The 21,260-nt window shown below is 43.0% G+C and overlaps 1 protein-coding gene and 2 long non-coding RNA genes across 7 annotated transcripts in view; 2 read left to right on the forward strand and 1 right to left on the reverse strand.

Moving 5' to 3' along the window:
- STARD13 (StAR related lipid transfer domain containing 13) overlaps positions 1-21,260 on the forward strand; it is a 295,349-nt gene that overhangs the window by 125,899 nt on the left and 148,190 nt on the right. Inside the window, exon 1 of one of the 5 annotated variants that reach the window (XM_035324561.1) lies at positions 20,787-21,012. The exons of the other annotated variants lie outside the window; for them this stretch is intronic. Coding sequence (XP_035180452.1) covers positions 20,889-21,012 — 124 coding nt within the window. The 5' untranslated portion in view covers positions 20,787-20,888. Of the gene's footprint in view, positions 1-20,786; positions 21,013-21,260 lie in introns of those variants that run through there. 5 annotated transcript variants of the gene reach the window in all.
- On the forward strand, positions 4,938-17,409 carry LOC118166040. The gene is made up of 2 exons (XR_004750324.1): positions 4,938-12,391; positions 12,870-17,409. It is a non-coding gene; the product is annotated as an uncharacterized LOC118166040 (long non-coding RNA).
- Positions 17,531-21,235, reverse strand: LOC118166043. Its single transcript, XR_004750325.1, has 4 exons — positions 21,177-21,235; positions 19,663-19,703; positions 18,485-18,600; positions 17,531-17,592 (listed from the first exon to the last, which is right to left on the reverse strand). It is a non-coding gene; the product is annotated as an uncharacterized LOC118166043 (long non-coding RNA).

Below are 21,260 nucleotides of genomic sequence, written 5' to 3' on the forward strand. Positions count from 1 at the left end.
CCTATTTCCTACTGCTCTTTCAGTCTCATTAGTCGATACGTATGCAGTGCGTGTCAATTAAAATGAAAGCAATTGGGCAACTTTGTTGTAATTATCCCTCTGTCCCCAGCTGACTTAACATCTTTTATATTTTTTTTGGCCTGAAAGACTAGCTTAAGCCAGTTTGCTAGCTCAGTGGTTTCTCCTTCCTCGAAGCAGTGTCAGTCTCTGCTCCAAGCTGCACCCTCAGTCCTTCCCAAGGCCACCATAACCCTGTTGGGAGCAGGTGAACAGGTCCCTGTTGCTGGCCAACACACGGAGCAAAGCTCCGGGAGCCCTGGCTTCAAAACCTGAGATCTCAATGGGCAGGCTGTGCTCAGGCACCTTGCAGGAGGTCAGTGCCTACGTGGAGGCTGCTGAGCGCAGCATAGCTACAAGTATTGCCATTTGAGTGCTGTGCACAGCAATATTTTTGCCTGCGTTACAGGATATTTATTCCATGTTGGTATTTCCAATGGAGATTATGCTTGTGCTTTTCCAAAGCTAAGCAAATCCCATCGATTTTTAGATAGTTTTAGCAATTTTTAATTGTTTTCGCTGCTTGCATCTGTGTAACGCTGGAGGCTTGCTTTGTAAAGAAAAGGAAAGCACATCAACAGCACATACATCTTAAAGAAAACCTATTCTGTTAACAGTGCTTCTGGCTTTGACTGTGATAAATTTTTTGAATTGTTTTACTTTTATGATAACATCAGTTTGGTCTCCAAAGAAAGTTTAACGCCCATCTGGCAGTTAGAAGATGGTAGCTGAATATTTGATAACTGCCAGCATAAAAGAGGAATAACAGGTGATTCGGTTTGGTCACTGAGGTGGAACTTTGCTCATGGAAATCTAGTCCATGATGGGAATAGTAATAAATTTATCATTAAAATGCTTCTGGCAGAAAATGCCAAGTCCTTCAAACTGAAGCATTTTGCAGGCAAATGTTAGCATCCATTAATTTCTCAATCAAACCATTTCTGTAAAATAGGTGTGCAGTTCTTGACACGAGATCTAACAGCATTCAGCATCAGAAGTTCTGATTTTTATTTGGCTTTGAAACTTCAGGCTTTGAAATTTGAATTACATTAAAGTAAATCATGATTATGGTTAATGCCAAAACATTACTTAAATTACCATATTGGCCAAATCTATGTCTTGGACTGAGGGGGGCTGTTCCTTGCAGCTTTGCAGTTCACAAACATTTCTGAAATTTTCTCTGTCTTCTGGATAAGAGGTTTCATTTTGTTTTGTTTGGTTTCCTCTTTTTGGAATTTCTCATGTGAGAAAAAAATCCTTCCTGTCTGTATCTGCCATGTGCAGAGTACAGCACTCTTCTCCTCAAGCTCATATTTTGCACCACTTCTGGGCTGTCATTTTCTCTCTTGCTTTTTTTTTTTTTTTTTAAGAAAAAAAAATGCAATATTTTGTGGCTCCCCTTTCCTGGATTTTCAGTGTGTCTCACAGTACTAATCACAGTGCTAATTCTGCGGCTTTATCAAGACCTGTTAAGATGCCAGATTCATCCACTGAACCCTGCTTTCCTCCAGAGTGAGCATGGCCCTGCTGATGGTAATTGTGTCTCTGACCATTGCCACATGCTTGCTGTTATTAACAGATGATGCCATCAACAGGACTGCCCCGCTCCCACCGCTGTGTGATGCGCAATACCTGGCATGGGTGGGTCTTCACCACCTTTCCCTATTCTGGGCTTGTAACCCAGGTGGTTTAATTGTCTGCTGTGGTACTGCAGAGAGCACCTCGGTTAGAAACATAGAATTATATTAATCATAAAAATATGATTAGCAGCTCCTCTTGCCACCAGCTGGTTGAAGAAAATGGTTTTTTAGCCCATGGTAGTCACTATCAAAATCTGGCTGACTGACTCTATGCATTCTTAGTATTTCCTGGTGTATCATTTAGTCAAAATGAATCAGCTTGAGCAATCCAGCCGCCTAATGAAAGTATTTTAAAGTTAACACCACCATCTTGAGCTGGAAAGCTCAAGATGACTAACGCTGAGCACGCTTCATCACTGGTAGGGAAAATGAGCTTTTACTTTGCTGACAAAAAATTGAAGTCAGATTAAAAGCTGACACATCCTCTATTTTAGTGGTATGTATGAGGCACTAAATATAGCAGTGTGCCGGTGTATTTGCTGATGCATGGTAATGTAGTCTCTAGCAGAACAGCAATGGGCTGGCAAGGAAGATGGTGCACTGCAGTAATATGATTAAGTCCTCGTGTAACCTTGGCCATGTCAGAAGTGCTCCGTGGCTAAATGTCTATCTTCGGCTGATATATTATGAAACACAGATAGAGGCAGATGTGGTCCCAGGGCTTTAACAGATAGCCTGATCCTGCATTATTTGTCCAGGCACAATGCTAATTCACTTCAAAGAGAGGTATCCATAGCTCAGGAAGCCAGAACCATCCTACACAGCAGCTGTGCATGAACAACTGCCCACAAAATGCCTGATTCTGGGAAGTGAGAAGGAACTGCAACTCCATCTGGCCCCTGTTAGACACTGCAGGTGCTGCATGCCTCTCAAGGTCAAACCCATACACTGTATTTCCCATTGACTACATATTTTTGTGTTTCCTTAGTGATATAAAGGCTCATACTAATGTTTATATTTTACCTGTGCTGCAGTTCCTGGGCAAGAGTTATGGGTTGATCACACCATGAACAGGAAAATGGACATGGTCACAGAACCATCATCTGTTCTGGGTTTTTCCTCATGCACATGGGGCGATGGAGAAGGTGGTCTCCATCTCCATGTCTGTTACTTGACGTGGAAGCCTGGCAAATATGCTGGAGGTAGAGCTGAGGCTATGCCCATGAGCTACATTGTCCCATCCTCTGCAGAGCAGAGCAACAGCTGGGTGGGACGCTCTGCAGTCCCTTCTAGACCTAGGCAGTACTCATGGCTCACGCTGCCATTACTCCAGCTACAAGAGTTTACCCAAGATGAGAATCTGACCTTAAATTACTGGGGAAAATAAAACATTCTCATCCGGTGCTCCTGTGCATTGGTTAGTAAGCAGAGTGGGGTCACTTTGACATGTCACCGGCACAAAGGGGAGATGCTTACTTTGGCTTGAATAATGACCGGGCTCTTTACCTTGCAATGGTATAATGAAAATAACAAGTGAATAAACCCAGCTGTGTGGTAGCCCTGGCCTCTGTATTGCTCCGTGTAGACATAGGTAGGCTTGGTGCTTCTCCTGCAGCCAGTGCATGAGAGGGTCCTTTCACTGGCTCCTCTTCCAACTTCTGTGCGGTGCCAGTTTGGCTCCTGATATTTAGTCAGTGAGATTCTCTCTTCCTGCCTATATGTTCCTTTCATAATCAGAAATGACAGAACAAACCCTTCTTTGTTCTTCTGAATAGGAAAATCTTTGCTTCCCAGCTCCTACTGATGTACTGGAGCAGCTGAGGGCAAACTGTGCTTGTCGGCTCTCAAAAGCTAGAGGAAAATGAGAACCTTCCCTATATATTCCAGGATATTAATGTTCTAAAAAAAAATAGGTGCTGATTAAAAGCATATATGTTTACTGTTTTAATACATGAGCAATAAATTAAAGCTAGAACTATTAAATACTCTGAATATTCCACGAGAAACTTCACTAACAAAACAGTAATGTATAAAGACACTTTAAACACATACTGATGCTCATTGTCCTTCTAAATACCTTCCTCCATTTCCCTGATCAATAGTTCCTTCTGTAACTTAGATTTTTTTCTCAACATTTTTAATAATAAAAATATTTGAAAGACTAGAGCTGGTAAATCTTAAAAATAATACGTATCCAATAACTGTAAAAAGTGTAGTGGAATACACTTCAATAAGTGTAAAAACTGGTTTCAGGATGAAGCTATTATAGACATTTTTCCAACTTTAACTCATTTTTGTTTACAGCTACTCTACTGCTAAAGAGACTTGAACACTAAACTGATAGATGGGCTCGGGCTTGTAACTTCTCTTGAGACCTCAAAAGACCTGACAGGAACCTTGCTGTAAATGGTGATCTAAAGCAAATTGATAAATTCCTCTGAAGTTTACCCTTTGTGGAATGAGAAGGTATTGCTTTCCAGCAGCTGGGGTCAGTCACTGGGCTGTAGGATTCTCCCGTCACACAGCCATATTCAGCTGCACTGCGGCTGAGCAGCCAACCTTCTTTAAACGCAGGTTTTCCGGGAGTCACGGAAGAGGGCACATTTTGGCATTTGATGTTTATTCCAAATGTAACCAAAAAGGCCTGGAAAATTTTCACTGAATAATACATTTCTGCTATATGTGTTTTCTATTTCAAGCAGACGTTTCCCTCAGACCTCTCTGATAACCACGGGGTAAGCTCTGAGCTTTTCTTTTATTTGCTGGGGAAGGTACCGCTTCAAAAATGCAAAGGTTGGACGATTTAAAGTATGCAAGCAACAAAATAAATCTTCACTGTTTTATAATGCTGACTAAGCCTTACAGCTCCGAGGGAGAGACATGCATGGAAGAAACAGCTATCCAGGAGGGGCCTCCTGCTTTCACAGAAGCATTTCTACCAGGCAGCAGTGTTCCCACTAGACAACTTTACCATCATAGTCTCTAGGTTCAGTTTTTTGCCATGTAACTATTAGCATCAGTTAAGGAGTAACTTGTGAGGTTTTGTGCTATGGGAGAGTGATGTGTAGCTCCTCTGGAAGGCTTAGGACAAAAGATAGATTTGGCCTTGTTTCTTTGTTTGCATGTCAGGCAGGCAACGACAAATGAACACTTCTGGCTGGAACACAAGCTTAATGTAAGCTATGTGGGGCGATAAAGCTATCGAATAAAGTAGCCAGATTCTGACCTTTGGCAGCGTGGGACCTTTGTGGGACCGCAGGCAGCCCATGCCACTGCTCCATGCTATTGAGCACCCTACTGTGGTGGAAGCTCTGCTCAGAAGAGGTGACCATGGCACAAAAAGACACAGCATCTGGCCAACTGTTGGCTACGATGGTCAGTGACACCACTCTCCACGTTTATGAACATAAGAGTAATGAAAGCCATCACTGTCTCTGGTGTTGGGATTGCACCCATGATCTTCAGGCATGACCCTCAACAGCTTGCACTTGAGTAAGAACCACATTAACTCGAAGGAAGCGATGACTGCATAAGCCTCTCCCTAAGTATGAGGGGACCGTTAGAGGAGGACAAAGAACCATGTAGTGTTAACTTCAACTGCACGGGCACCTTCCTAAGAAAGAGGAGAGCTGCTTTAGCAAGCCTTGCAACTGAAAATCATCCCATCTCTGCCCTTCCTGTCCTCCGTATTAGATTCCACCCAGACCAGCAAGTGGCTATGACAGAAAGGCACATACAGACGCTGGTATTTATTGAGTGCTCAGCACAAGGCAATAACAAATTACTAATTTGCACCACGCTGTCAAACCACAGCTGAAGTGCAGCAAGAGGAAGAGGCTGGAGCTGCATACAAACACAAAAGGCATGCATGCCAAAGCCATCCCATGCATCATTCCATTGACTCTAATGGCATTTATCACTTGTGAATTTGGCTCAGTGTCTTTATGAAGGCAGGAAAATAAGAAAGGCAAGCTCAAGAAAACAGCTGGCAAAAAGGTTCTTCTATATGTGGGGATTATTAAATGACTGAAACCACAGCTTTTGCCTTAGTGCAGTGTTGGCTTTTGACACAGGGTCTGAGAAGGTAATGGCTTTAGCCTTTTATCTGGAATTTGTTTATATTAGCTACAAACCCTATGTGGTTTCTTGGTTTTTCTCGGTCCCCAAACATTCTGCTGTGTAAGGCTAGCATGTATGTCAGGAAAATCTGTTTTAAAGCAAAAGGACAAATTTTCCCCTGGTGTAATTCCTGTGAAAATTAATGTTTTCACACCAGAGTTGACTCAAGTACCAATTCAGTGTGGGTTTAAAATCAAGCAATATGATTAAATAGTTGAAAAGTTGCCCAGCACACTCTGTGCAAGGAACAGGTCTGCCTGACTGCCGTGCAAGTTTTTAGTATCAGAAGCAAATTTATGAATAAGAAAGATGTGCTAAGAAGCATGCAATGTTTGAAATTTAGCTTGGATGACTTCTGTGTGCAAATTTCAAAGGAAATGCTCAATTTATTGTTAAGCAAAGTTGATTAAATATTCATTTATTCCATGAACTACAACTGATAGTATTTTATTTAATTACTTGGGCTGTTTTAGTTGTCATTGTATGTTGCTTAGTAGTAAATTCTTAGCTTACCAGGGCTGTAGGGATTTCTCCTTATTTAAATTCAATCCTTATTGCAATTTATGATTGCATGCAATATGGAATTAACACTAAGATAACTTGCTAATAAGAAAAGCTTGCTTTTGAAAGACAGAAAAATGCCCATCTCTGGTCTCACTGAAGTTATTAAATTGCTTGAATGGTTTTCAAGCCCCTGATCATAGAACCATCGAATCGCAGAATGGTTTGGGTGAGAAAGGAACTTAAGGATCATCTGGTTCCAACACCCTGCCGTAGGCAGGAACACCTTCTATCTCCAAATGATAATTATCAATTTCTTTTTAAATTGTCTTAATTCTGAGAAGCAATCTGATTATAGCATAGAACCTTGCAGAATTTTTCCTATAGCATATTAAGGACTCCACCTTTGTAGAACCTGATTCTGTGCCCATTGCAGTCACTGGGTACTTGGAGGGGATAGGACTAGTCTCTTAATGATATATTTATAGCTGCATAGAAGAAAAATGTGTGTCCGTAAAAATTTACATCTTACTCCTCTAAGTATCTAATGTAAGGGTGAGAAACGTATTTCATAACATATATATAGTTTTTGAGTAGTTTTAAAGCTACAACTTACTTGGATTGCTAATTAAGTTGTTTATAATTTTTAAAATGTTTGCACAGACATAGTGGCAATGAAGCTCAGGCACAGAGTGCTGTCCTTTTGAGCACCATACAGGCAGCCCATCATTTGCAAACATTACAGCTTTACATTATCACTGATGTTCTTCATATAAAAAGGTTATGGCTAAAGCATTTACATTTATTTCAAAGTCAGTATTCAAACAATTTGTCAAGACCTTATTTTCACACACTTTGGTTCACAAGCCAAGTGTTGTGCAGGTTACCGTCCCCATCCTGCTGGGGGTTCTTTGCTGCTAGTTTTATTTCCAGGGTCTTTTCATAGGTAAAGCAGGCACAAGGCCTTAGGCAGTTTGACATCTCTAGCAGACTGCCAGTGTTGGCATTTGTTTTATAAACATCTAGAGCAAAAAGTTAGCCCTGCTTTTTGCCCTTTTTCCCTTCTTGACTGCTCACCAATGTGTGTTGTCTAAATCTGATTTACAGCTCTTTGGACTCTCATTTGATACCAAGAAATGTAAGGTGAATTTCTAAAGTTAAACCAAAACTGCTGCTGCTGTGTATTTTCACCTGCTTATAAGACAGAACTGATGCAGTGTGTTCAATGGCTGGCTGATGTATTGGAGAACTCAGAATACTCGGTAACGTTTTAAAGTACACCTTTTTGTTTTTTGCTTCTGTTGCCAAGCTCCTCTTCTTTGGCCTCACAGCCTTGGAATTTTTGAAGCATAACAAGCAGGGATGATATCCAGCGTGTTAAGTTACACATAGGTAAGGAGCTGAGTGTACAATGAGATATGAGAGCGTGCCTCTACCTTGCTGTGCTGTGTATGTAGAACACTGATATAACGTATTGTTCTTCCTTAGATCTTGATAGACCGAGTCTTATGATCGCTGGGGAGGAAATACCGTTTGTCTCCCAGTGTTTGCGTGCAGTGGCTAGGCTTCATTCTCAGGTGATACAATTTGGATGGGCAGAGAGAATTCCTTTCCAGCAGTTTTGTTCCCATTTGATCCTTCATTTACTGAAGCCCGTGGCAAACTGTCATTGACAATGTCAACGGAGGCCAAGTGGAACGATAAATTACTGGAGCTCTGTGGTGCAGGGCTGCTGGCTCACCGAGTACACATAGCTGTCTTTTGGAGAGCATGGACTCACCTCTGTCTGCAGGGGTAGCGTTTCATGATTGTCTTTTTAGATGATACAGAAGAGCAGCACCTGCTTTTTGGTGGAAAACCTTCCCCCCCCCCCCCCCCCTTCCACACACACACTTTAGACTGTTTTCTTTCTTCTGTTTGCCTCCTCTCTCGCCTCCAAAAGCAGGGGAAAACTTTGCCAAGAAAACACGTTTGTTTGCGCCATGGCCAGAGGCAGCTGGTATTCAGCTAGTGGTTTGGATTGCCTGGCTGGTAGGAGCAGGGGGAGCAGATAATGTTGAGATTTCCCCTGCATTCCAGCTCTGTTTTCCTCCTATGGTTAGCAGGCGGTGAGTGTGACTTTTCCCACTCAGCGTTTCCCACAGTCTGTAAGACTTATCTGACAGTGGAGTTCGTGTCAACTGTCCAAAACTAACTAGGAGATATCTTCCTTTCGGCACTCCTGTGCTGTTAGTGCTTATCAGCGACACTCTCCAACTTAAATGGCTGCTTAATTTACAGACGTACTGAGACAAATTCACTTCTGTTGCAGCTCCATTGAGTTCAGTGGAGTTAAACTGGGAATGAGCTTGGCCGTAGGTGTCTGAAAGGCACAAGTGGGAAGAACGTGATACTAACAGAGTCAAGAGCCACACCACAGTCAAAACAAAAAGGAAGCCCTGAGCCTTGGCAGGGCTCCCATTTCAGATTTCTGGAGTGTGATCCAACAAGGTGTTCATGTTTTACAGCTGGTGCTGCAAAAGCAAAGTTGTTATTTTACAGCGAAACAGTAAAATTTTCCAGTGTCTCCACATCAAAACGTAGCCTGTGTTAAAAAAAGAACAAAAGGAGAAATAAGTCATTGGATTGCAGAACACAAATTCTATTGAGAGTTACAATGACTTTCAAATCTGTTGGAGACTTTCAAAAATACAGAGTGCAACTGAGATTTTCATACTGAAGCTGAGATTTTCAAATGGGCCTACAATGGCTAAATACTGAAATCCCGTTAAAATTTCACAGAAACAGGCAACATGAGATGGAATCCATACCTCCAGCTTTACCCCAAGCCTAAGGTGGCTCCCTGAGTCCCCTTCCTATCAGCTGGGAGAGAGAAGCACTTTCTGAGTGTGACATCTTTGCCAGCTGGAGCACACCCCCCTCCACAGGTCTCCTCCAGCACTTCTTCCAGGCAGCCGTTTTGGGGTGGAATGCCGTGGGACAGCCCCCTCCCTCCCAACTTCCCACCTCCCGCATTTCTCTTTCCACATTGGGTGCCTAAAATTAAGGCACATGAATCTGATACCTATTACTTTTGAAAATTCCTTAGATTTTCACATTCACAGATGGTTAGAATGAACAAAGTGTAAAAGAAGGCATTTTAAAATTGTCTTTAACTCAGATAATTCAGTTAACCCAGACTAGGAGCATAAACAGCCAACAACCCAGAGCACTTTGGTCATTGCTCTACACAATTCTCTACAAAATGTATATTTTCTATCTACTGTCTTTTTCTCTTTTAGTCTTCTGGACTCCTTTATCTGTCTTTGTTCTCTTCATATCCTTCTTTGAAAAGTCCAGATTTAGTTTTCCCCCTTACCATTTCCACTGACTATTCAGTCTCCTCTTAGATGCACTGTTGCTTCACGGTCTGCTTACTCTTCTGCTCATTATGCCCTACAGTGCTTTTCCTTTCTTATTTCTGCTTCTCCTGTTGCCTCCACCCCATACCTCTGTGTTCTCCAGAGCTCCTAAGCGCTCTCTGGTTCTCAGTGAAATGGGCCAAGGCCTTTACAAGCTCTAAAGCCATACATAAAACTCCCCTCCCCACCTCCCCATCTTGCTATCAAAACAATTCATTGCTTTTTCTTCTTCTGGTTAATGATCCTATCATGATCTGTCATGACGCCACCCATGGGTGATCTAAAATCATGATTTTTTTGTGCCTGGGCAGAGTACTTCCAGACTGAATGCCTGGACTTGAGCACATTCTGGAGTCCTCTCTGCGAATAAGAGATGGGACACTGTCAGAAATTGAGATAAACGTGGAAGTGTTGGAATACACCATTCTTAAAGAGGAAAAGAAGACATTGTGGGCAACATAAATGATTTCAGCTCCCCATATTAATTATCTTATGTGTTTCTGAAAACAAATAAGCAAACAGGAATAAATAAAAACCAGAGCAAGAGCAAGCTATAATACGCCCAGATGAGAATACAGATGTGGGATCTAGTGTGGCTCTGTAAAAATAAAATAAATAAAATTTAAAAAAAAAAGAAAAAAAAATGAAAAGAGAGAGGAACATCTTTTTCATGGGAAAACAGGAAGAGATACAACTTATCTGGGCTTTCCAAACTACTATTCCAGAGATCATTGAAACTAATAGGAAAAAACCTGAGAAATCAAAGTGTGGGAAGGAAATTTTAGTTCTAGAATGCAAACTTTATAAAAAATATAAACACACAAATTAAACTTGTCAATTTTCTGAGTGAAGAGAGGCTAATAACGGGTTGTCTATAAGATCTTCGCTAGAAAAAGTATAATTTAAAGCTTCATTATCTTGACAAGTGAGTGAACAGATGGCAAAATCTGTACAAACTCAGGATTTCCTAGGGTACCAAAGATTAGAAAGATTTCCGGGAATCAAATTCAGATCACCAAAGTGAGGTGATTTGACAGCCTCAAAGCAGATGGTATTTCAATCTACCTAAGTGTGAGGTAATGCTTAGGAATGACTGAAGCATTCACTGATACCACATTATTCATGAAGTGCTACCAGCTCAGAAAAAACACCTAGGTGACATTATGGACAGCTCAATTAAAACAGCCCAGTGAAAACAGCTGTTCAATTTGCAGCACTCGTCATGAAAGCAAATAAAATGCTAATTTATATGAACCATAGAGAACAGCGTTGATATTATTATAATGTCATCATATAAATTCAGGAAACTATATCACAGTGACTTCCAGCATCGTCAACATCACAAAACTATCTACAAGAGAGAAGGCTGTAAAGAATGATATGCGGGGAAAATACAATTCTTTTACTTAAAGAAGTAATAAAAAATGCTGCAGTAATAAATTTAAATCCAACATTAAGTCATGGGGATATCCAATGAACATAAGATACAGAACATGTAGCACTCCAATGTGCTGGAACCTGTTTCCCCATTAATGACGACCATCAAATCAGCAAGAAACTGGGGGCTTTGTGCTCGTATATTCTCAACAAGCACAATGGGAGCAAACAGGAAAAGGAAAGTGTACACGCTTGAAGGAAGTGAAGCACATGGGAATTTTGAGAATTACTTCAGCAACTCAAGAATTTCACCATTAATGTGAGGTTGTTACTAGTGCTCAGTGCTTGGTCTAAATTCTGTGGCTTTTTTTAAAGAATGACTGGAGCAGTTCTTGTAGGAAGGGAGCTTGTCCCTGGTGATGATGGAGAAGACCTTGAGTTTTATTAGATCTGCACTAAAAGGTAATTTCTACCTGTGTGAAGTGGAGTAATGTACCACTGTAACTTTCAAGTAGCACATACAACCCACTTCACATTTATCCTGCCCAGCTATAAAAGATGAGCTATAGGACAGGAGAGAGGAGGATAAATCCAAATCTGTTTAAGTCCTAAAGGAGGATAATGTTTCCCAGATGAAATAGTATTCTTTATGACTTGACTGACAGCAGTAAACTATTTTAGATCCCTGCAAAACCATTTAGCAACATTTGAGAATAAAAAAGGAGAATAGCCTCCAATCTGAGGCCATAAGAAGACTGGGCTTTGGTTTTCACATTTACACCCTAAATTTTTTCCCTTTAGCAGTGACGTTCCCTAAAACAATTTTTAAGGCCTGAACTCTGGAACTATGTAGCTGATAATTTTAATCAAATTAACATCAAGGATTACTTGGCATAAATATTCTCTGTCATTTAAACTAAGTCATTTTGTGTCTCAAAAACGAACACTAGGTAAGATCTTGCTGAGTTCTAATGCATTTAGCACCTATTCTCCAAGCAATTTACATGTTTTTTTCTAATGTCAGTGATTCAAAAAAAATTCACTGAAATGTAGATCTCAGGTAACTACTACAGAACCGATTTATGCCAGCACAAAATGACAAAAACTTCCTGAATTGAGTCTGCCTGACAGTGGTGAAAGTAAGCCATATGAGTAACATCTGCATCTGCAGCACCGTAAGGCTGTTCTGACATCATTCAGAGGAAACTGCTTCTCTGGAAACCACTGAAAATGAACTTTGGAACCAGTAATACATACCAGTAAAACACCAACCTTTTCTTACCTTGCTCCACAGGCCTGGGTGCCTATCTGCTTTGTTTGCGTGGCACTGAATTGAAGTCAGGAGAACTTTTGCATGTAGAGTCTCAAAAAAGTGAGTCTTCTCATACCAAGAGGGGAGCTGGGCCAGCTGGAAAGCAGTGCTCCAAAGGAGTGCAAAAGGGAAGCGAAGCCTGCTCTTTTCTTTCTGCCTTCAAATTTTCAAGTATTGTTAAATCAAAAAGATGCCCCTTCCTGGAAGCTGGTGGTATACAGCAGTGCTGTGACCCCTGGCATCATGCTGGTCACATCACCATGCACTGCAGGTGTTGTCAACGCTTCCTCAAGCTCTCTCTGATTTTGGCATGCTGGGCTGGTGACAGAGCAGTCCCTGCTATCGCCTTTCTTGGGAATTAAGCTCCTTTACAAAGTACTACTTTCCATCCCAAAGAAGAAAAGGAAAAGATCTTAGTATTTTCTAGGTTTCTCCCATGGTGTTTGATGTTTCTTCTGATGTAATGGTAATTTAACATCACTGTTAAAAATCTGTAAAAAAGCAAGGTGGTACATAGCATAGATTTTTTTGCCTCTTACATGGAGAAGCTGGAGTCTGTTTGGAAGACCACAATAACTTATGCTTTGAGTGGTGGGCTATTGCACTCTGCAGTGAAATTCTCTCACATAGACCGTGATTATACAGCAGCACATCAGTGCTCTTTTAAATTCTGCTGCCTGCTACGACAGTGACACGTTATAGCTTGCTTACCTCTCTGTCCATATATGTGGTATTGTCCATAGAAAAACACAGTACAGCTTTGTTTCCAAGATACTGCATCTTGAGTGAGATTATGCCATTTTGTGAACCTGCTCAACCTGCATCAAGAGGAAGAGTGTAAGCAAAACAAAGGTGAAGAAGCTCCAAATTTGGTGTCACAAATATTTTTTAGACTTACAGTTCTCAGCTATTTATCCTTTTGCCTACCTGATTATATGAAGCCATTACTGACCAGTATTGGACATCCTTTGATAAGTTTCTTCCCCTCAGGCTCTCTTGAGTGGTTTCAAGGGCAGCACTACAGGCCTGTTCGCGTTTCAATCAAAAAAGTAAACCCCTCAGTGTCTCACAGCGAACCGTTCTCTGCTCAGCTCTAAAATCTGAAACTGCAGTTGTTGCTGCTGACTTGTTAATATAACACAGACATCGACATTTCCTGGTTACTGTAAACACTGAAATGCGTTTGGAGTTAATGGAATACAGGTGCTGCCCGACGCTACCAAAATGTTCTCACAGAAACAGAGACATTTTTGGATAGAAAGAGCTGGAGGTCTACCTCATGCAGCCCCTTCTTCACAGCATGAATATCCTGCTTCTCAGTGGGAATATCCAGATATGTTAAATGTCATGAAATAAGCATTCTTCCGAAGCTTAAGCTCCTTTATACCAGCAGGAACAGTGGTGCCGCTGAACCTGCTGGAGCACAGATTTCTGTAACACCAGAGCTGAGTGATGGAGTGGGTTTAGACAGGCCCTGGGTCTGCTGGGAAACCTTCCCAACAGGTCTGTGGGAAATGATGCTTGCTATTGAATAGCCACCAGTCTTTGCCTCGAATAAGACACAGAAAACACTGTGACCAACTGCCTGGCTGTTCTTCACTGTGGTAGCAAGAAGAAATTTGAAATCAGCCTTAATATAATGATTAAAGATCCTGTAGAAGTGTTCAGGTTAATAGGGGTTAACTTGGGCCTCAGCCAAATTGTGATTCTGGTCATTATGCCTGAAATCCTATCCCCTACTGCAACTGGACACAACATTTCTTTGTTTCCTGCCCAAAAATGTCAGCGGCATTGCTTTGCCATTATACAGCCGCCATGCTCGGTTCCAGAAATGGCCACGTGTCAATTCTATCAAACATTTTTTAAAAATCTGTTGAATAAGTTAAAATGGTAGCTGTGCAACAAGTAGCACAGGAAGTTCTAAAAATCCATAGCTTGCATTATATTGTTATTGGCAGTATCCTCCCATCGGTCAGTAACCTGAAATCTGGGAAAGTGTGTGTGCACGTGAGCATTTATATAGTTAAAGGAAGTCCTTACCCTTTCTTAAAAGTAAACTGGTATCGGCAACAGCACCACTGAATTGTCATTAGAACCTGTTGTCAAAACTGGTCGTATTTTCTTGTGTAATCCAGGAGAGTTATAAAAAAAAGAACAAGCTCCCAGGTCTCAGAACCAATATCCAGATATGGTGTGTGCTAAATTGTCACTGACTGCTGCAAAGCTTTTTTCTGCAAATGTTTCAATAACTTCTACTGTGATGATAATAACAGTTGGAAGCTTGGGAAAAAAAAAAAAAAAAAATCTTAGTTTAGACAAGGTCCCAATACAATATTAAGGAAATGAGCACTTGGAGCGCAAAGAAAGGTGTAATTTAGAATAATATATTTTTGTCAAGCAATGAAAAGGTGGGGAAAAAAATGCAACACCAGAAGCTAGAATGAGAAGAGCAGGGGCAATATTCTGCACTGAGACATTTCTTGTTTCAACATAACTGCTCGCTTCTTCAGGGGCATTAATCACCTTCAAATGTCAAGCTCTGCTCGAGTAAAAAAATACTGTGTCTACACACATAAAATGTATGCCACATTCCCAGTTGCTTAATCATTGAAGTGGTTATTTCTCCAGTGACCAGCTTAGCCCAGCCCAGGCTTTCATGTCTCCAATATGCTATGTCCACAGAGCATCCTACAAAAGACAGTGAAAGCTTGTTGGCGCTTGGTTTATTTGGCCATTTTTCTCTGCTGAGAGATGGGCAAGGGCTTCTGAGTCTGCATTTTGGGTAAAATTTCAGTTTAAGTGCAATCTTTTTTCTCTACTACATGTAGGCACTGGAGGTGCTCTTTTGACTTAGTGATCCATGCAGTGACCATCCATGCCACAGATACCTCCCTATCCCCTTTTTCACCCCTCTCACAGACCGCAGCATCCTCCTACCTGTCACACGGGGCCTTCCCCTGGGGTTCATTGTTCTTGTGCTACAACTTAAGCTGAGTTAAGGAGGCATGAAAAGAGCAGGAGAGGGATTATTCAGACAGAATCTGCAGGAGCTAGCTACAGCTAGGATGTGAGATAATGAAAGAAGTCCAAGGTAAGGTTGGCCAGCTGGTGAAAATCCTGCTCCATGGTAAGAACAGGAATGTTGCAGTTGTTTTCCAGAAAACAAAACAAACAAAAAACACTGACATTTTCTCTAATTTTATTCTTTAAGAAATTAATTTTCTGTCAGAAGGAGTTTTTCAGGTGAAAATTCATGGCTGTTCTAGGAAGAACTTCTAACTCCTGTTTGCCATCTTATCTTTATCCTCACTTGCTCTGCCTTGATAGGCATGGTCTGGTCTACTTGAGTGCATCCCAAATGCAAAAACGCTGGCAGTCCTCTGCTGTCACCATTCATTGCAGCTCGCTCTGCCTTTATGTTGCATCCAGCAGAGGCTGCTTGGCTGATGGCTGAAGGCCCTTCTGCTATCTATCATTCGCTCAGTATTAAAAGCTTTATTCCCACAGTCTATCTGCACGGGATGCCAGCTTTCATTGTCTGCCCATTACATTTTCAAATATGCATTGGCACGCTTTCTCTGAAGCTGCCCCTCATGCTAGGGAGTCGGTCCTCTGAATACATTACGATATCGCATTAACCTCCTGTGAGACCCTCTTGCTAACTTGCTTCTTGTCAGTGCCTCCAAAAATGAATTCTGGCGTGCTAACACCAGTAGTTAGTACACTGGCCAGCACTGTTTTATTGTCCTCTTCACTTCCTACCCTTCTCTCCACTGTTGTCTTGTTTTATGTTTAGTTTACAGTCTCCTAAGGGCAAAGACTGTGTATTTGTTCCATCCAGTTTCTGGTTCTAGGTGCTTTGGTATTACAGTTTCTTATTAATAATATACAACCAATTGTCATTTGAACAGAAAAAAATCTTACTTCCCCCCTGCCCCCATCTCCTCCATGCCAGTTCCAGCAAGGGAGGTGGAGTGCCCTCAAACAGCAGATACTTTGTTACTGGAGTCTATATCTGAGCATACTTAGAGCCTTTGCACATTGAATTCTGCAAGAAGTCCTGTTTATTTCAGCGTTAATCACTGTGAACAAAAGTGAAAGAATTTGGCCCCAACTAATGCGAGACAGCAGCACTCTGCTGCTGGCAAAACGTGGAGCGATCCTTTCCCAGGGCTTCAGGAAGCTGCAAGGGAGAGGGCGAACAGATAGGTGCCAATCTCTCAATAAACTGGGCAAGAGTGAAGCAGCTTTAAAACGCACCCCTATTAAAGCTACCCTAAAATGATTATCATTTGCATATAGAAATAACCAGTAAGGAGAGTGTGCCAGGGAACAAGCTGGAACATTTTGTCCTCGTTCACAGTGATTCTTGTTTTTCTCACTCCGAAATATTTGTTTGTTTACTTAGATGTAAAAGAGGACACCTACTCATATGTCCTTGGTACTTCTCACATAACTTCAACCACAGAATTAGTATGCAATTCACTGCAGTCTGCTGTTAGGAAAACAAGCAGTGGAAAACCTCAGATCTTTTCTTCCCTTCCAGAAGTAACTCAGACTTGCAACATCAGACTCGGGACATTTAGCCTGTGATAGAAAACAAATTCCAGAGCTGCAGGACCCCCAAAGAGATAAAGATCATTGCCAAGGATATAAATATTACTTGATGTATGTATATCCGGCTGTCTGAGCTACTATTTGAAGCTACAGAAGTACAGCAACACCATTTGGAGTATAATAAACTTCAAGAAGCTTCATTAATTTACAGTCAGTTCTTGAGGACTTAGGTGTATTGTAAAGTTTGGCATTGTGCTGATTAGCATCAGACTGAACCAGGGATCCTGTATTACTAATTGATTTCATCTTTGGTTCTGTTATTTCTTTTTAAGAGATACAAGTTGAGGAGGTTGTGTCCACTGAAGAGCACGCAGTAACTGAGGTTGTGCTCCTTTCGTGTTTTCCTCTGCAAGACATTCCCGGGTTTGTTTTTCCACAAGCAGACAACTCTTCTGATGTGGTTAAACTAACACAAAACGCTGACTCTCCGTAACTAAGGTCTAGATGAAAAAAAAAAAAAAAAAAAGGAAAGAAGTTACACTTTTATTGTAGGCTTTCAGTGGTTTACAAATGGCAAACCAATAGGTTGTCATCATTGGCTTTCCTTAGACCTGATTCTGTTCTTATCAAATGCACAGGAGTTTTTGCAGTGATGTTATTAGGACTGGATCAGGCTGCATAATGGAAACTGTAACAAATTAAAAACACACTCCTAATTAGAGACCAAATTATTATGTAGTATCAATTAACTTGCCATTTAATTACCATGGTGATTGGGAGGAACTATAAATTGCTAAATATATAATTAGAACATCAGACTTCTGTGCCACAGTGGCATCAGAGCATGGGTGTAATTAGGTTAGATTTTTTCACAACGTTGTACATAGTTGCATGATCTCCAGAGACAAATACCACTGTCATTCCTGCCAATATTCTGTTATCAATGAGAAGAGGCAAATGTCATAGTTCAACTTCTTTTAGGGCAGCTGGGAATTTTCTCCTTTTCTCTTCATCATACGTATTGTTTTTATTGCAATTATTCTGAACAGAACCATCTTGGCATGACTAGCACGAAACAGGAAAACTGCTTTTTCTGTAGAAAATGTGCTGTCTTCCCACACCCACCCTCCCCAGAGGTTATCCATCTTGTTCAGGATATCAAGAACTTCCACACTATGGACAAGAGCTCTGATCACTTGGTTACTTGGGCACTTACCCAGCCGATGAAAATGTGCGGAGGAGGTCCAGAACGTTACCTCTTAGTCACACTTCCTAACATCCTAAAAAGAAGTGAAACATCTTTGACCTGTGAGTGATCCCTAACACATACCTTTCTTCAAGCAGGTTGTGTAGCGCAGCTTTTATTGTAACTGCTGCTATTAGGTGTAATGCATCAAAAATACCTGCACTGGTAACTCGACTTCTGAACAGCTGACTGTGATTAAAGACATAGAATGGGAATGGGCCAGTTGTTGCATGCGATATTTTCTCATTACTCAATAGCACTGTTTTCTCTGGGGGAAAAAGTACAGTATCTGGTTTTGCTGCTGGATTTAGTTTTCTGCAGTAATGGCAAGTACCTGGAATTAGTGAGATTTTTGTCAGTGCCTGCCACAGAGATCAGTCTAGGCTTGCCAGTTCTGTTCTGCTGCTGATTATGAAATAGAGCCGTATCGCTGGCATTTATCTTGGTAACCTGCGGTGAGATAACACGGTATTAGCAATTGCTAGTATCTCATTGCTAATTGGCCATTTTCAGTAAAACTAGACATCTAGGAACATTTCTGATAAAGGAGCATCTTCAAAGTGGTATAAAAGGGAAGAGAATATCTATTACTGTATCACCACTTTCTGGCCATTACAGAAAGGAACTAAAGAAATGAAGACGAATTTTCCAGACAGATTGGATGTGGTGAGAGGGCACCTCCAAGTGTGGCTGCCAGAGGACCACTTTTGGAGGTTACAGTGCTGACTGACATGGACTGCAATCTGTGGGCAATGACACAGCAATATGGATAAAACCCTTTAAAACTGAAGTTGTGATTTCCTATCTAGACCGTGTCACAGCTGATCTTTGTATGGCAGCTGTGCAGGGTATCAGAAATCAGTTGCTCTTCTCTACCTGGTGCCTAACAGACAGGAGCCCACAGCAGCGAACAAGCATTGTGAGTGTTACATACCATTAATGGCTGCGTTGGTAGGGAGCTAAATAAAGTGAGACAGAGGTCAGAAAGCTGATTTACAGGGCGAAAAAGCTGATTGTAGGAACTGTAATCCTCTCTCCTCCCATTAACATCAGCAGGTGTTTGCTCTGGATCATGGGATGTGGAGGTATTTACGTAATTATGCTGTCCTTCTGCCAGATGTTGGGGCATCTGGCCCTGGAAGAGTTTGTCCAGTCATTCGGAGGATGCTGTAGCTTGAATTGCAGAAAGACGAGTGACATACAGCATCTTTACAAGTTCTGTAGAAGTGCATCATTACCACCATATTACATAAAATGCAGTAGCTTAAGACGAGTCTTAAGCATTTTAAGAACAGGGACGATGAAAAAAAAAAAATCACATCAGAGGGTAGGCAAAAGACATTAGTAAAACTGAGTGGTAATATGGAACACAGCTGTGTGTTTGCTTGTAGTTTGTATGGGTATTGCTGACATTACAGCGACAATTTTAATTTAAACAAGATGGGGATATCTGTAATGTTTAACATGATTGCTTCACCAGGGTATTCAGCTGTTTCAGTGCATGGCACTCACTTTAAGGAACATCAGCCTCTTCATTGCACATCACAGACACTCTGCAAAAATAGTAAGTAATAAATAATGGTTTGCAACTGAATGAAATTAAGCCCCTATTGTCCTTCCCTGCTATCAGACTCTCTGCTGCCAGTAATGCTGGGAACCATCCGCTCCATGGGCGGCCAGAATAGGGAAAGGGCAATCATTACAACAATATTTCCCAGATCCCAGAGGAAGGAGAGGCCCCAGCTTGGTTTCCTAAATGGGGTAAGGGCGCTGATGTTGCTCTCTGGCTCATCTAGGGATGGTGAATCGGAATTCCTTTTTGTCTGCAAATGTGTGCAAGAAGTGACTGCCAGAGTTTAGTTATGAAACCTTTCAGGACGGCAGGAGCTTGTTAGAGAGGAGATAATGAAGGGGGTATGGGAGGAATGAGGCAGGGGGAGGGAGGCAGAAGATAAGTGGGTGGAACGAAAAGTGGGAAAGAAATGGGAGACTGTGCTGTAGGAGAGTGACTTCGGTGGAGAGCTGATAAACAGAGACCTCACAAAAAACTATTTTATTTGGCAAAAGTACCATCGGGGGTGAAGTGGCTACTACTACTTCCTGAGAGAAAGAAACCCCATGACCTGGGTTTTCTGTCACCTCCTTGGGGCTTACCTCCCTCTGCCACCCCAAGAGCAGCAGGCCGGCCATTGCTGGTGGGCACCAGTGGGTCTGTCTGCTTTGAGGAGGGCACCCGGGGCTGCGAGCACCAGCCCAGGCTTGGGTGCAGGCTCACGGGGTGGCTGGGACCCAACAGATCCCAACCCAAAGCTCCCCAAACCAAGCAGGGTCACGAAATTCCGGCACATGGCCACCCAAAGTTGACACGCGGGCCACTGAGGCTGGGTGGTGCTTGGGGACACAGCTGGCGCCTGAGGGGAGCCGGGGGCGGCCATTTCGCACCGCCGCCCCCTCACGGACTGTGGCGGCGGGTGGGGGGGGGGTGGTGCGCGACCCCCGTCCCCTCAAAGAGGGGTCGCCCCCCGACTCCGGCCGGGCCCCGGGGCACCTTCCCCGCCCCACGGGGGGAGGCTGGCGGCCGAGCGGCGGCGGCCCCGGGGCGGGGGCGGGCGGCGCTCAGGTGCAAGGGGCGGCGGTGAGGCGGGCTGCGGCGCGGCGGGGCTGCCCCGCGGCCCCATGTGGCCGCCGGCGGCGGCGCTGAGCGGGGCCGCCCGGGGCGGCATGAGGAGGCACCGAGGATGAGCAGCCAGCGCCGCCCGGGCAAGGCGCAGCTCCGGCGGTCGCTGAGCGAGCAGCTGCGGGACTCCACCGCCAAAGCCTGGGACTTGCTGTGGAGGAATGTCAGGGAACGGCGGCTCGCAGGTCGGTCGCGCCGCGGATCCTGCCGCACGGGGCTCGGCGAGCCCGGCCCGGGGAAGGGGGGCACCTGCCCCGGTGCACCGGGGGCAGGTTCGGGGTCGTGCCGGGTTTAGGGCTAGGGCACGGAAATGCAGAGGGTCGGCTGCCCCTCCGCGGGTCGGGCTCACCTGCGTGTGCCGTCGGCTTTCTGAGGCCCCGGCAGGTTCAGGTGGGCTCCTCGGGTGGGGGGCGGCGTGCGGGGAGGGCTCCAA

Source organism: Oxyura jamaicensis, chromosome 1 (genome assembly GCF_011077185.1).
Source record: "Oxyura jamaicensis isolate SHBP4307 breed ruddy duck chromosome 1, BPBGC_Ojam_1.0, whole genome shotgun sequence".
Lineage (NCBI taxonomy): Eukaryota > Metazoa > Chordata > Aves > Anseriformes > Anatidae > Oxyura > Oxyura jamaicensis.